Raw genomic sequence first — 13,064 nt, 5'->3', positions numbered from 1 at the left:
CTAATCTCTATCAAAAATGAAAATATCTCAGTGACTTTAATCCCCAAATTGATTGTTTGTTTTTTTCATCAAAACTTAAATTAAAACTCAACTTTCTAAATTTATCATTTGGGGAAAAGTGATACCAACTGAAAAAAGGCTATGGATGGTAACAGACTTTCCATGTTATTGATACTTAAAGGAGTACATCATTCACAAAAAGACCATTTGTATATCAACTAGTCATGCTTGTAACCTTGAATTTTATTGAAGAAAACTTTCTTTCACTTGCATTCATAGAAAACAGCTAATTTAGTCATTTATTTATTGATTGGGGGCCACACTTAACAGCAGAACTATGTCAAAACATCTGTTTACAAATTTTCACACATTTGTGTAGTATAATCTTAGTATCATTTATCCAGTGCTCAGAATTTACCAAACACATGCATTTTACTAAAAAATGTTAGTACTGTAGTCTGGCATTGAAGAGAGCATAGATGAGTTTCACTTTTAGTAGTTTTAAATAGTAAAGTTAAAGTGAAAATGCATAGAAATGGATAAAGAGACTTAGATTATACTACATGAATTGTGAGATTGTAAATAGATGTTTTGATCTAGTTTTGATGTTGTTAAATGTGGCTCCCGAAAAATCAAAAATCTGTATGTTTGCTGTTTTCTGCAAAGGTATCAGAAAAAACAGTTTTCTTCACAAATTTGGGGGTAACACAACATGATTTAACTGATTTAACTGATTTACAAATGGTGATTTTGTGGGTCAACTGTGTCATTAAACTGCAAACCACAGAGCTACATACAAAACAGAAGACCTCCTTGTTCACCAGCTCACACTACGCTTATTCCACTACCATTAAAAGGAAGAGGAGGAGTTGCATACTGTCAGCAAGAAAAACTAGCTGGGAAGCTCAAGTTGATAGGCAACAGGGCAGGACATAAGTTAATAAAATAAATTTTAAAAAATCCACTACCACTAGCTGGTTATCTACAAATCATTCATTGAATCATTAAATATCCATTTATTCAGGTTCACTTTTCTCACTCTTACATAGAATACAATCTGTTCTACAAAAACGTCAGCACATGACATTGGACATTTGGACATTTTGGTCAAAACATAGAAGATACCCAAAGAAATACCCAAGTGTGTTGCCTGCATGTCATCTGGCTTCTGTGTTACAAGCAATGAACCCTCCCTCCGACCCAAACAAGTCTGACTAAATCCCTCCGCACCACTTCATCCTCCTCACAAGTCTCTTTCTCGTCCTTAACAGCTGTTTTCCTGCCAAACCAAGCAATAAACCAATCATGTTTACACTCAGCAGTTTATGCAGCCATTCACAAGGAAAACGCCTTGAACAAAAAGAAAAAACTTAAAACTCAAGACAAACCAACTATAGTAGAAAATAAGTGATTTTAGAACATAATGGAGGGAAAAAAATCCAAATCCTGGGGAGGAAAAAAAACAGAGGAAAGTGCTAGTTATTTTCAGTTGAGTTTTGCATTAGCAGAAGTCACATAAGCCAACCATCAACAACCTGGGCCACTCCTCCAGCCCCGTCCCACTAAAGATAACGCAGAGTGGGAGCAGTACAGCCAAGTCTCTCTCGTCTCTCTGGAGCTCTGTGTGACCCGGACGCTGCGTCCAGAATCGTGGCTGGAGGGAAAGATGGGCACCAGAGGAGAGTCGGGTGGCTGAAGGGCTGTAATGCTGTTTTAGGAGGGGCCAGCTGTACGCTTGCAGTGAGGAAAGCATGGCAGCAACAGTGGCATCCCTTCAGGCAACATAGTGGTACTGGTTTGGAGTCTCCTTGTCGCGTTCCATGTAGTCTCTGTCTATGAGCGACTCGATCCGCTTCTTCAGATCGCCCGGCTGCAGAGAGAAAAGACAGACTCCAGTGAGCTTTGTGTGTATGCATATGTTGGAAGATAAGTCTTTTACACAGAGATTGTGCCATTGGGCCAGTGTGTGATTTTAGACAGCATGCCGACATCCCAAAAGTAAAACAGGCATGATTGGTGTGACGTTTAAAACAACTGCATTGATTTCTTATTAAACATTTAGCATATGTATCTGCAGTGCTTTATAAAAAATAACATTGGCATAAAATGATAATAACAATCAACTCTGTTCTCTGTCACTTGTTATCTCATTTTTGTCTTTGTTATATGGCGGCTGACCTCTCCCTCTCCTCAGAGGGTGAGGAGCTTCCAGACCTCATTGTTTTTACAATATATGAATATTTACAACCACTGTTCCTCTTCGTTGAGTTAGCTGCTAACTGCTATAAACTACTTTTAAATCTCCCACGGTGGATTGCACGCATAACATGTAGTCAAAAGAACACACCCATGCCACCCATGATCCCGACCTGCCAGCTGTCCTGTTTTTATAGACATTGTTTCAGCACTGTTATTAGCTTCGATGCCGGCCAAAAGGCAAGACAACCCCCCATTCCGCACATGCACCTTTAATACTGAAAGACGAGGCGACTAATGAGAGTAAACAGCTTGAGAATCATCACCTTTACAGGGAACTTGAGCTGGTTGTAGAGCTCTGATACCAGTAGATTGTGACTGAGGGTCTTCCTCATCTTCATGATGCGCACCACAGCTGCATCGATCTGATACTGCCTGTCTTGAAACACACGCTCTGTGGTGCTTACCTGCTCCTCAACCTGCAGGGAAAATATGTGTTCAAGAAATTGATGAGGCATCTTTTAGCACAGGAAAACACTTGGAAGTGGTCAGTAAAACAGTAAAGTACACCACGGTTGAGGAAGAGGTGTGAAGGATGAAAGAAAGACCTATTTTTACCGTTTCCTTCATCTGGATCTGGTTGATCTTGATGCGGAACAGTTTGTGTTTGAAATCATTGTTGAAATTGAAACGGTCTCCATCTTCCACGTCTTTGCCTCGAGGGTTCTTGTTAAGGACGCGTGCTTTCCCGCAGGCCAGGGACTGCAGTGTACGCTTAAGCTCTCCCTCCTCTGTACAGTACAAGAGAGAAAATGGTATTGTTATTCAGCAGGTGCATCTTTTACAACAGAATAGTTGTACTAAATGTTTAAAGATATGTATAACCTATGCCAGTTGCGGTGCGAATCTCCTCTATGCTGAATTCCTCTCCCTCATTAAACATCAGCAGCACTAGTGTCTGGAACAGCGAGACCTGCAGCTCCTTTTTACCCTGTAAGATAAAGTTGTCATTGTACGTACAAATCAGTCATTTCCTTAAGCCAGTTGACCCTTTGTTGCTACTGCACTCACTGAAGAAACATCGACACATTTTTTGAAAAACGAATAAGCGATTTCAGAGAGAAGCATTACAGAAGGGTCTGTAATATGCATTTGTAGGATATATCCAGGGTGTCAAACTCAGTCGGCAGTGAAAACAGTTTCAGAAAGATAAAGACGGGTAATGAGCATCACTATTACACATAACACTGGCACAATGTTTAGCTCGAAATCCACAAAACCAGAAACCTGAAAATTACTGCATGAGAGTCTATAGGGCACAGCTGTATAGTTGCCTGACACAGGTCAGATCTGGCTGATGCTATTCTATGATTCAGGACTAAGCAAAGGCTAAATTTCTCTCTTCTTTATGCCCTGTCAGGATGCACCATGCTCTTACCTCTTTAAACTCTGCCTTAAGCACAGCGTGGCCCAGTGTGGGCTGCCACTGCAGCTTCCTCCCACTGTGCTTCCCCAGGTAGAACAACTTGAACACCTCCTGGAGTTTCACCATCTACCAAAACATAAAGAGATCAAATTTGTACCAAGATTGTCTTCAACAGTCTGTCAATCCATGACTCTGCCAAGTTGAAAGAATAATCAGTGTGTAGATACAACCAGGGTCTCTTCTATTGACAATGTTTTTGTCAATAACGTCCCCATGTTTCTGCCCACATACTACAAATCAGCACACTTAATAAATAAACAAATAAATACATACTGTTTAAACAAATAGGCTGATGCTCAAATTCTACTTAACCCCACAAAAAAACTGCTTTCACAGCCCCGATGTGCAGCTCATGGAATTTTGAGAAGTGTCAAAGCGTTGTTTGGACAGAGAGCAGCAACAAAACATTAAAAATTCTTACCTCTGGGGGCAAGTGGACCTCCATTGGAGTGTATGAAGGCCAGTAACCCATAGTGAGGATGTTGACAGTAAGTTCTATGTTGCTTGGTTCGCTCTGATTCTGCATATACTGAGTAGAAATATCATAATGTTTACAATTAGGCATGGAAAATGCATTAAATGACACAGCACACTGGAATGCATAGAAATACTGTAATCATGGCATCCATATTATACAGGTAAGTGTGTGTGTGTGTACTTTTTTTAAGTGGATCTATATGCATGAAGTACCTGTTTGAACTGGATCATGATGTCTTTGGACAGCTCCATGTCCTTGAACATCCCCTCTAGTTTACTGGTAAAAGCTGCTCCGCATTCTGGAGAAAATCAAAACCACAAAATATCCTTTTACTGTAGTACTTCCTTTGCTATTTAAATTGGTGTAGTATTCAGCAAAACTGCTGTAGCCATCGCGGCAAAACAGGCAGCAATGTAATCCCTATGGGCAACTGTACACTAGACTTGCTGGTATCACACTATTACAGTGTACCATTGTGCACTGTAAATTTAAGTCCATTCAGAGTGCTTGTTTTACCACTGACAGGTCAAAATTCTTATGTTTGTATAATTGCTTATTAAATGTCTGACATTGCGCAAAAGACTTTACGGACAAATGAAACACTTTTCTTTCCGAGCGAGAAGAAAGGACTGGAGCACAGATATCAATTTACAGTCTTTAATTGTGCAAATGTGAAAGACATGGTCACAATAACTAACAGATCAGTGAAAAGTGAGGAAAAACATTTCATTTCTCTGTAGGGTCTTTTCCATAATGTTGTCAGACACTTACAAAACCAATATGAGCCTGTCAGTGGCAAAAACAAACACACATTTATAATGGATGGAAACTGAGGCAGCATATTTTCATATATCATATTTAAAATGCCTCTATTCTTTCCTAAGACACAACAACACAGGAAAATGGGGTCCAGGTTTAAAAATACCTAAGTTTCTATTTGGTGAAAGCTTTCATCTTGCTAATTCAAGATATAAAACGTTGGACTCACCATGTTTGAGCTTGGAGAGCATGGACTTTTCAGCGTCAACAGAGGCACTCTTGCCGACCAGCAGACGCTTGGCCAAGTCCTTCTTATAAAAAGCTTCAAACACGTCTTTGCCTGAAGGGATTAAAGATCAAAAGGTCTAATCACAGAGTATTACGCTTCATAGTGGTTAGTAACATTAACTGACTGAGAAAGCAAACACATGCATTCACACACACACACACACACACACACACACACAGAGAGAGGTGTAACTGACCATGGATGAAACGGAAGATTATCATTATCTTATCCAGGATTCTCTCCAGCTCCTCCTCTGTAGCCTCCTTGTTCCCTGCTCTTAGCTTTGAATCCACATATTTAGCTGAATGAGGAGGGATGGACAAGAGAGTTGTTATCACATGATGGAAAGCACAGTGAAATGTATGGATCTGAGTCACAGCTGCCACGGCATGTCACTTATTTGCCTGACCCACCAATTAGTTCAGCAGGTTTGTTGGGCCTCTTGTTGATGAAGGTCTCGAAGGCTTCCTTCATGGCGTTGATGAATCCCTCGTTACGTGCAAAGCAGCTCTGTGCCACGTTGTCCATCTTGTCTTTGAAGTCCAGCAGGTCTTGGACCATGTCTTTGTCTTTCTCTGGAGTACATACAATCTCTCCACCAAAGGACTACGACCAGAGAAAGTTTCAGCAATAAGTGTAAGAGTATGCATTTTTCAGACAAAAAAGGACACGCGTGTTTCGTGGTGATGCTGTGGGCTGTATGTGTCAGTACGTATATGCTGGTTGAGCTGTACCTTTATGTAATCCCTCCAGAACTGCAGCAGTGTGGGAAGTCCTCCCTTCACCTTGCTGAAGAGCTGGTAGAGGAGGGCCAGCTCAGTTACACGATTCTCATCCAACAGGGTGCTCAGGCCTGCCACAAAAACATTACAGATGTTTAGCTTTTATACATTACAAAATAAAAACTGCATTTTACAGTTTCGTGTTTATCATGACTAGATTTAAATTAACAATGTGTACAGCATCTCTTCAAGGTCATGGACTGTGCTTCAGCAAATTTTGATCACAACCATTACACTGCCACAAAATCTGTCACACTGTCACAAAATCTGAAATTAATTGACCTGATTATAATTTAAAGCAACAAATGAAACAGTGCGTGATTTATTGAGAAGGTGGGACACCTTATAATGTGATGCAAACCGAATAAACACCCCAAAGTACAGGCTCAGAAATTACTATAAATTCTTCTGGCACAGTTGTTAACATCAAGCTGCACAGACAAACTATATATTGCCACACGTAAAAAATGTATGCTAATGTACATGATTTATCACATTTCTTACACACAGACATACCTTTTTGTAGCATTGCGGTCATATGTTCTCCTAAAAGTTGCTTCTCAACACAGCTAATAAGTGGTTTCCTGTGAAATAATGGTGAAAGAAAAATGAGAACATGTATCCAAAAGCTGGAGTAGCTGCAAACATATTCAAAGTCTGTCCTTTGATTCAAGAAAATGCTTTTGATGTCACCTCCTGGGCTACTTTTCCATTCTAAGTCTTGTTGTAATTAATTATTTGTTGAAAACTAATTAAAAAATATGTCAAAAGCTCTGGAGTCATTTGCTTAAAACTACTAGAAATAAAAAATGACAACAACAACAAAACCTCTAAAAAGGAGTTAAATTAAGTCGGACATTAATCCTTGCATATCTTTGTTAACATTGATAGATCAACATTTTTTGCAAATTCTCTTTACAAACTGTAGAGAGTGATCAAGTTTTTAATTAAATGTGTTGAGTAAAAAAAACACATAACACATAAACATATTTTATAACATAAATTATTAAGAATTAAAAAGATGTTGAAGGAGTTCAGCATGAAAATATTTAAAATAATGGTAAGAAACACAATTTATGACATTTACTAAAGAAATGTCAGTTCAGACTATGATGCACCATCTGCTTTCTGTCAATAAAACAAATAGTGCATGAAAACACAACAGTGCACTGTACTGTAGGGCTCCTGATGGTATTGTATAATGGATGCACACTACATTAAAAAACAGTAATTAATGATTGATTATTTTTATTTTAAGACATTTCTTTTATGAAGATTGGTATTCACGCAAGGTGTTATTTTTTTATCTAAGTTGTTAACTTTATAAAATTACTTATTTTGAACATATGACATGATTTTTGGTCTCAGTGACAGGATAAAATAACTGTACAATTTTAAAAAAAAGAAAGAAATTACTGAGTGCTCTGGTCGAGGTAGCTAACGATGCGATCATTCTCCTCCTCCAACCGACGAGCCACATGATGCAGGTACTCAGGCACCTGAACACAAACACAAATATTTAGAGCACTTGCAAATGAGGAACACCTCCTTGGCATCAAGCGTGCAACAGGTTACAACAGCCTCACTCACATCTCTCTCCTGCATCAGCCGCTGTCCCTCTGCTGCATACAGGCGATTGGTCTCAATCAAAAATCTCTCCTCAAAGGAATCCTTGTAAACCTTAACAAAAGACAGACAGTCCAGAGGTCAAAACGCAACATATATTCAGTCTATTTTTTTACTGATGAGTCATGGTTAACAGGTGATGACATACCTGCAGGTCTGACAACATGCCCAGCAGGCTCCTGATCAAACTCCGGTCAACTGTCTCTCCATTTCGCTCAAGTTCGATCTGCTCCAGAATGCCATCTACTGTGCGCTTCTGAACTGCACTGTCACTCACAATGTGGGTACGAAACAGTTCCAGCCCAGTGTCCCTGCAACACGGACAAAACATCAGCCTCCTGAAATTCACCTAAACATGCAGAATATTTGCAGAAACTGGAACTTTACCAGATGGAGGGCAGTAGGGAGTTCTGAAGCACATATGTACGATCCAGGAAGAGAAAGATACTTCGGATCATAATCTATAAAGAGAAAAACAAACACTTACAGGACAATTTCCTGTTAGTGGAACAGTATTAATATGCATATCTGTCAAACTTACAGTTTGCCTGCAGTGGTCCTGCCAGCAGCGATTCATTCGCTTCAGGAAGGAAAGATTGTCCAAAGACTCTGTGAGCTCCATGTTAAGGAAAAATCTTACATTCATAAAAAACAACATTTCTAATGACCATTTCTCACAGCATCCAGTGGCATTTATAAACACCTTGGTCTCACTTCTTGGCTCAAAAAGATTTGGTGTGCAATCTGGTTGACACTGTTGGATTATGACCCAGAATTATGTCTGTTGAATCCGATTTGGCTGGTTATAACAAATATTCAACATTTTGTTCCTTTTTTGCATATACAGTTTGAAAGTTTGAACAAGGTTCAGCAGAATGTTCACACCAATTCCTTACAAACAGCAAGCATGTGAATTCTGGCAAATGGAGAGCAAAAAGTGTCCAAATACACTACGAATGACAACAAAATCCAGGGAGCCCAGCGAAGAAGTAAGACTTCATTTTTACATGCGTTTGACCAGCAATGTACTGTAAAACAAATTACAATTGGCCTGTTTTCAGGCTGCTGGAAAATATAACACTGTAGGTATGTTTATTTAGCCGTCCTTGTGTTTAACAGCAAGCTGAGAAAAGATTATTTGCACTTTGTTTTTCAGCTAATTGCTGGCTAAGACTTCTTATGAGGTAAGATACACATCGTCAAGGAAGACTCTCTTCATCGTGGTTCAAAATGCACTCTGTTTGTCCCAACATCAGTAAATGTTTCCACAGGTGTGACATAAAAAAGGATATTCTCTAAACTGCTGGATCTGGGCCTGCACGTGATCTTCACAGACCTGCCGTAGCTGCTTGTAGAGCGTGGGGGAGACTTTATACGAACAGAGGTTTTCTACCGCCTTCAAGAAAGAGAGACAACAACACAAGAAAAACAAAGTGAAAACTTGTATCAGGATTTCTTAATTTAAAAGACCAGACAGCTGCTTTTGGTAATTTATTACAAAATATGAGAACTGTACATCACAATCACCTTAGTTTTCTTCTAGATTTGGCCACTGTTTATTTTAGTAAGGTTTGTACATCCACTTTTGTTTTGTAGAAATGCTGTTTCCAAAACAATGTACACCAACACAGCAGTAACACAAATGAGTAGATGTAGAATAGAGATTCTCTTTATGATGTGATAGACTAACACTTATCTTTACAGTTCATCCTAACCCTGAGCTGAAATTAACAATTGGCAAATCTGTGTTGTATGATCTGCTGTTATAAATAAACCATGATGCATTTGTGAGTGATGTAATTATTTTGTAATGACACATTTCTACAAACAAACACTGCTACAGACCCATCAGGGCCTCAGACAAGAACAAATCAAACTGCAGGTGTTTAAAAAGACAAATAGCAAACCTGATAGAGCTCTTCCAGATTGTACTTGATGGAGGTGCTGTTCTGAATGGCACCCACTGCATCTCGTAGCTTCAGCCACGTGTCCTCAGTGTAGTTCTCTGCTAGTTTTGGCCTGTCTGCAACAGGAAAACAGCAACACTGTTAATTTATTGGTCACACACATTGGGAACTGCCTAACAACCTTACACAGCATTTGGATAGAAAATATTTGGATATTTTGACATGACAAGTTACGCGTTACATTAGTACAGAACAATCGGTTCTGATGGAGGCCTTTCCAATATGTTTATGCTTACCAGTATCTCCAATAGAAAGTTTTGAATATATCTAGATTAAAAATAAAAATGAATACAACTAAACATTAGTTTTCTTGGTCATTTTTGTGATGATCAAGAATGAACCTCCTGCACCACACACTTTGTTTGGACCCACAGGTAGGAAAGTAAATACTCTTTGTTTCATAGGAAAATGTGCAGAAAACAATGATGTTATGGAGCTTTATTTTGAGAGTTTTCACTGACTTATTCTGCCTCTGATTTCCATGAATATGTATTGTTTTGAGGATGTTTGCACAAATGAAGTCCTGAAGCAAACATTATTATTTTATTTTTTTTTTTTATTAAAAAATACATTTTTGAGGCTTTATAAACAATGAAATGTGTTTAGTATTTGGTGCACATCAGCACATGCCTGCTTAGCTGAATATATGAAAAGTTACTCTATGTTATAACTGCATATTACAGCTCTGGCATCAGTTTTTTTTATTACCTCATAAACTAATGAAAATGTTTACTCTCTCTCTTTGATTACATGTCATAACTAATATAGTTTTTTTCATGAATTTGTTAAGTGAGAGGAGTGAATAACAGGATCAAGAAAACAATATTACCTTGTTGATTAACTGTGACAGCACACATACACTGTCCTATACCTGTATTAAGATCTTAAATTGGCTACATCCAGTATGTGCAATTCTCTGATGATACAACTAGAAGTTGTGAAAGGCTTTTAAAATCATCACACCCCAGTAAAATCAATGCATCAAGCAAAAATGACTAAATCACTGGGAGATGCAAATTGACATGTGTGATTACAAAAACAAACACTGACATGTACTAGTCAGGGCAGTTAAGTCAACAAATTGTACTTGTTTTTGTAGTCCAAATGCTCTTTCAATTGATAACACTTTAATTCTACCCCTATTTTAGATTATGGGCCCATTAAATATGTATGTTACTTTTCATTGACACTACTCTTTACATCAACGCCTTCACCTCTGTCTATGTGTGTTACATTAACACACCTCTTTTTGAAATACTATTTCTGCACACTTCTCTCTACTCTTGATACTCTGTTTGCTGAGGCTGGGCTGCAAGGCAGACTATTTTGTTTGGGGACTGAGCAATAAAATAATATTTATTTTGGATTGATTACTGCAACAATATTGCAGTGTTGTCTTACATTTCGCTCTCCACTTAAATGTATTTCAAGTTGCAAGATCACTCTGTGAATTTCCCTGGTGTGAGGATCAATAAAGTCTGTCTTATCTTAAATCTTTGAGGGTTGGGCACATTTGCTTGTATGCAGGACCAGGACAACAACAACAACAACAACAACAACAACAACAACAACAACAACGAGAAAGAAAGAAATGAAATACAGTGAAACTTATTTACCCTATGATATATTTTTGCACATTCCTGCCTGGTTCTTGTCTAATTTCTTTTATAGTGTAATAACATCTTTAAAATATTTTTAATGTATTCATTCTAATCTATATTTATGTTTGTCGTCTATGCACCAAAACAGCAAAGGAAATCCCTTCTGTCTTTGCAGTCCTGCTGCAACAATAACTGTGTGTATTATGTTTACTGTTATAAAATACACAACCCAGACAACTTTTTTGCTCTAAAAGTTACATACTTTACTGTGTTGACATGAAATGATGTAAGTGTTAGATAACAAAGGTGAAAACGATCAGTGACAGTACCTTTAAAATTTTTGATCACTAATTTCTTTGAAGCGCCACTTTTGCTTGAGGCCACGGCGGAGGTCCTGGCCATCCCATTGGTGCTGTGCTCGGTTATAGCGGAGAAGCTGGCTCTCTTGTCCTGTCGGGTGTCCTCTGCCATTATCAGATTAGCGCTTTGGCTTAACGCTGTATGGTTCAAGTGTGTTTTTTTCCAAGTTACTGTGTGATTGTTCAGCCGCCTGTTTATTTACACTCAGCTACAGACTCTTTGTTGAACCAGTTGTCTTTGGTGGACAGCACATACAATAGCACTGTATTTAAAACACATTTACAAACAAACACTGACTAACGGTGGGTTAATTAATCAGAAAACATAACTACCGTCGGCTAAGTAAACAGATAGCTAGCTAACAGTGTGTTATCTGAAACTGCAGCACACTTAAGCTCCCAGCTTTCGTCTTTCTCCGCGACACTTTAGCTTGTTTTAGGCTACTACATGCCAGTCTTGGCTACTTACAGATTTTAACGAGCTCAATTATTGTATTTTGCGACACTAAACAAACAAGCAGAAGCGACATAGCTAGCGTTGATACAGTAGACTCATATTATTCGGTGGCTTTCTTTTACCCACATAGCTAGCTAGCACAACAAAATGGCTTTTCTCCGGCAGTTCAGTTGGACAGGTGCATCTTGGGTGAAAAGCGGCCGAGTTGCGTTCAGAGACAGTCTGAACTTTTACAGCCAGTCACTGTGTTTGTTTTTGTTTCTATAAAACATTAAATAAAATCACGACATCAATTTCTACTGAGCAGAACAACTTCAAATTTCACTCGCTTACAAAATTCAACTCGTAAGTCACAAGTAATAAATAAATAAGTAAGTAGATGAATAAATACATGAATAAATAAAGTTCAAGGTTCATTTTATTGTCATTCTGTACGTGTGGACACCATGAGTTAAACGAAACTAGTAATTCGGGTCCAGCAGCGTACAATTAAGTGACAGTGTGCTAAATAACTTAATAAATTAAACTACTAATACATACTGAAGTTTTGTGTGTGTGCGTGTGCGTGCGTGTGTGTGTGTGTGTGTGTGTGTGTGTGTGTGTGTGTGTGTGTGTGTGCGCGCGCGCGTTCATTTTCCTCCAATAATATTTATAAATGTATTAAATAATTATTTTAATTCCTTTGTGGGTTTTAATTAATAATGCAAAGTGTAAATAAAAGTAGTAATTACGATGCAGTGGTACGGGTTAAGATACAACTTCATTGATTCTGGTGAGTACAACTACTTCATATATAAAAGGTAACTGGCCCCATCATTTCCAGCCGCAGCATTAAAGTGATAAACACATTAATGCATCAATCACTACAATCCAGTGATACTATAATTTTGAAACGAGCCATTCTGCAACCCAAGCTCTAACAAAAATGTTACGTTTGAATTTTTTGTTCATTGTATATATTTCTGTCGCCTGAAATGGAAAAAGTCAACTAACTTTAAGGAGGCTCAAGAAAAAAAATATTTGTAGCACTGAGGATAATGATGGCCTATAAACCTATTAAAAAT

General features: G+C 38.3%; 1 protein-coding gene across 1 annotated transcript; it reads right to left on the bottom strand.

Moving 5' to 3' along the window:
• Window positions 1–222: 222 nt before the first annotated feature.
• Window positions 223–12,160, bottom strand: cul4a (cullin 4A). The gene is made up of 20 exons (XM_042492476.1): window positions 11,514–12,160; window positions 9,524–9,639; window positions 8,909–9,012; window positions 8,158–8,227; window positions 8,004–8,077; window positions 7,765–7,927; window positions 7,581–7,670; window positions 7,407–7,489; window positions 6,507–6,574; window positions 5,943–6,061; window positions 5,622–5,814; window positions 5,405–5,509; window positions 5,149–5,259; window positions 4,373–4,458; window positions 4,104–4,211; window positions 3,635–3,748; window positions 3,082–3,187; window positions 2,815–2,987; window positions 2,523–2,675; window positions 223–1,870 (listed from the first exon to the last, which is right to left on the bottom strand). The coding sequence occupies exons 1-20, from the start codon at window positions 11,653–11,655 to the stop codon at window positions 1,775–1,777; spliced, it is 2,274 nt and encodes a 757-aa protein (XP_042348410.1). The 5' UTR covers window positions 11,656–12,160; the 3' UTR covers window positions 223–1,774.
• Window positions 12,161–13,064: the final 904 nt, after the last annotated feature.

The sequence above is a fragment of the Plectropomus leopardus genome, chromosome 1, assembly GCF_008729295.1.
Source record: "Plectropomus leopardus isolate mb chromosome 1, YSFRI_Pleo_2.0, whole genome shotgun sequence".
Classification (NCBI taxonomy): domain Eukaryota; kingdom Metazoa; phylum Chordata; class Actinopteri; order Perciformes; family Serranidae; genus Plectropomus; species Plectropomus leopardus.
Note: the sequence above shows the minus strand (reverse complement) of the source record. Positions and strands in the feature narration are given on the sequence as shown.